The sequence below is a fragment of the Saprolegnia parasitica genome (assembly GCF_000151545.1).
Source record: "Saprolegnia parasitica CBS 223.65 unplaced genomic scaffold supercont2.652, whole genome shotgun sequence".
Lineage (NCBI taxonomy): Eukaryota > Oomycota > Saprolegniomycetes > Saprolegniales > Saprolegniaceae > Saprolegnia > Saprolegnia parasitica.
The window spans coordinates 875-4,169 of NW_012157046.1; the positions used below are offsets into that span (position 1 = coordinate 875).

General features: G+C 56.8%; 2 protein-coding genes and 1 non-coding gene across 3 annotated transcripts; all 3 read left to right on the forward strand.

The window, feature by feature from the left end:
- The first annotated feature begins 498 nt into the window (after positions 1 to 498).
- SPRG_30222 lies at positions 499 to 571 on the forward strand. The gene has a single exon. It is a non-coding gene; the product is annotated as a tRNA-Arg (tRNA).
- A 404-nt stretch (positions 572 to 975) lies between these two features.
- SPRG_17587 (hypothetical protein) lies at positions 976 to 2,682 on the forward strand (the record flags this gene model as incomplete). Its single annotated transcript, XM_012356943.1, has 2 exons — positions 976 to 1,390; positions 1,479 to 2,682. Coding segments are annotated over 2 exons (1,574 nt in total), but the record flags the coding sequence as incomplete, so codon positions are not given.
- Positions 2,683 to 2,992: 310 nt separating this feature from the next.
- On the forward strand, positions 2,993 to 3,264 carry SPRG_17588 (hypothetical protein; the record flags this gene model as incomplete). Its single annotated transcript, XM_012356944.1, has 1 exon — positions 2,993 to 3,264. A coding segment is annotated over one exon (272 nt), but the record flags the coding sequence as incomplete, so codon positions are not given.
- Positions 3,265 to 3,295: the final 31 nt, after the last annotated feature.

The window sequence follows — 3,295 nt, forward strand, 5'->3', positions numbered from 1 at the left end:
CTCCCGAGCGTCGGTTTTCACGAAATACGACATGTAATTTCGGTGGAAAATGCATCGAAGTCGCGGAAACCGAGGACGCCGTCTCTTTTCGTCCGTGTTAGAGAGCGTGTTGCATGTGGCCGAGAGAGGCAAAGTGCGCGCGATACCGCTGCGTGATGAGGCCTTGTATCCCGTACAGTATTTCGGTATAGCGAAAAAGCACACTATATCAAACTAGTGTTTTGCCGCTGTCATTTGCTCTCGCTACAGAGCTCGCACGGCGACTTCACCTAGCATTTTCGACACAACAGAGTACCTTCTAGAGCTCTGGCGAGTATGGTCGAGTTCATTTTCAAACATCATTTTGGTCGATCTTTGTATGCTTTAGGTAGCAGGATGTAATCAGTGTATAGTTCCAGCGGTCCAATCGTACATGCAGCGGCTTCTGCTATACTGTGGCCTCATGCCGTAGAATTTATAAATATATGAATTTATAATTTCTGAAATGATAATATACAAGCTCGGCTGGCGCAATGGATAGCGTATCAGACTTCGAATCTGGGGGTTGCGGGTTCGAGTCCCGCGTCGAGTACTTTTTATCGTATCTTTTTTATGTTCCACAATATGTGGGTATAGGCGACGCATTCCTATTTTATGCATTCCTGGCAAGCTATTTCGTGCGTGCGCATTCCTCCGCTATTATGGAATCGTATGCCACACACTCAACATTGAAGCGTGGTGTTAATGCTGTGCAAAGCCTCGCACATTGGATCGCTAAACCATTGCAACACGCTCGTATCTCAGCACAGACACGGTGTCGTTAAAATCGACCACGTCGCTGGCAACGCATCCCTACGTGCAAGTGCATCACGGGTCTCTTGTCCAGAGATCAATCCTGTGCACGGCCCGAGTGATGGTTCCCATAGCGAGTGCTGGTCGTCAGACCATCATTCTGAGCACAACCCACGAAACGTAAGCTGGGCAAATTAGAATTTGCGATGAGCTTGACAGGCCACGTCATTGCAATCACGGGAAAGCTCTCTCTGGGCACGCGCGCCGACGTCCAGTCGCTCGTGGAGGCGAACGGTGGCGTCTTCGCGACCGCCGTCACGAAGGAGGTCACGCACCTCGTCACAAACGACCCGACGGCCAAGTCGACCAAGCTCGAGACGGCGCGGAAGCGAGGCATTACCGTCGTCGGCGAAGATTTCCTCCCGACCGCCAAGCGACACAAGGCGACGGCGGTCGCGTATCACGCTGCGTGCCTCGCAAACATGGTGTTTTACTTCCACGGGCCGCCCGGCGCCGTCACCAAGGACGACTGCGTCCGGTTTCTTCTCGAGCACGGCGGTGCGCACGTCGCGCAGCACGATGCAACAGTCACCCACATTGTCTCCTCCAAACCCCCCATGTATGTATGTTTCACGAAATTCGCTGGACAATATTTCACGAAATTCGCTCAAAAACACTGGACAACCTAAAACTCACCTCGATTGTAGCTCGGATCTCGCGACCGGCGACGCGACGACCGTCACGTATGATTTTTTCTCGACGCTCATGGCCGCGCAATACGAAGCCCTCTTTGGCGATGACGCGCCGTCCGAGACGCCGACGCCCAAGCGTGTTTTGGCCGAAGGCGATGCGGTCGAGATCCAAGGCGGGCACGGCACGTACGAAGTGCGTCTGCGCAACGGCGTCTACTACTGCACGTGCATGGCGTGGAAGATGCAGCACCAAGCGGGTGCGATTCGCACGTGCAAACATCTGCGCGAGGTGCTTGGCGACGCGTTCGAGGCCTGGCGCACCCAAGGCTGCCTGCCGACGACGGGTTCCAAATCCAAAAGCAACTCGTCGCCAATCAAGAAAGGGCCCGCGCCCAAGGTACTCCTCGCGCAGAAGTACGAAGACGGGAATGACATCACTGGGTGGTTCATGAGCGAGAAATTCGACGGCGTCCGCGGCTACTGGAACGGGTCGACGTTTCTGAGTCGGCTTGGGAACCCGTTTCCAGCCCCCGCGTACTTTACGCAGCACCTCCCAAAGGACCAGCACCTCGACGGCGAGCTCTTCCTTGGGCGCAAGCAGTTCGAAGCCACGATCAGCATCGTCAAGAACGGCCACCCAGACAACGCGAAGAACTGGGCGTCGCTCACGTTCATGGTGTTTGATATCCCGAGCCTGAAGGACCAGCCGTTCGAAGCGCGCTACGAATACCTCCGCACGCACTTGGCCAAGACGCCGTATGTGACGGTCGTCGACCACGTCGCGTGCGCGTCCGTTGCCGCCATGACGACCGAGCTCGCGCGCGTCGAGGCGCTCGGTGCGGAAGGGCTCATGCTGCGCCAGCCAGGCTCCAAGTACGTCGGCGCGCGCTCGACGTCGCTCCTTAAAGTCAAGAGCTTCTCGGACGACGAGGCCAAAATCGTCGGCTACGAGCCCGGCCAAGGCAAGCACAAGGGCCGCACAGGCAGCTTGAAATGTGTGAGTCGATCGGGCAAGAGCTTCAAGGTCGGATCCGGCCTCAACGACAAGCTGCGCGAGCACCCGCCTGCGATTGGCACGATCATCACATATCGGTTCCAAGAGCTCACGGCCGCCGGCATCCCGCGCTTTCCTACCTACGTCGGCATTGCCATCGACAAGGAATGGACCGACTAGAGATTGACAGAACATTTAATTAAACGAACTAAACTTTGATGACACTGCTAAACTCGCTAAATCCATTCGGGCCACGAGTCATGGGAGACAGCAACGAACCAGAGACATCTCTTTCTTCGTGATTTCGCTGGAGGAATCATGTTGGACGGAATGCGTGCTTGCTCGCATGGAGGCCTCCCTGCTGGCGGGCTCTCGAGACCCATGCTCGAGACCTGGACGCCTGCCGAAATCGGCGGGCCGCCGTACGTACATCTCGTACTTACCATACGGATCGTACAATACCGTACAGCTGACCTCTGCCACAGAAAGGCTGCGCGACGAGCGCCATTGCCAAATTTGCCACCGACGCGACACCATGTCTTACTTTGCTTCGCTCTTCGGCAACGAGATCCAGACCAAGGGCGGGATCGTCCCGACGACGGAGGCGCTCGCCAACACCAAGGTCGTGGGCATCTACTTCTCGGCCCACTGGTGCCCGCCCTGCCGCGCCTTTACGCCGCTCCTCTCGACCTTTTACGAAGACCTCGTCGAGGACCATGAAGACGTCGAGATCCTCTTCGTCTCGTCCGACAAGGAGGCCGCGGGCTTCGACGAGTACTGGAGCCAGATGACGTTCCCGGCGCTGCCGTACGCGCAGCGCGACATCAAGGGCGAGCTC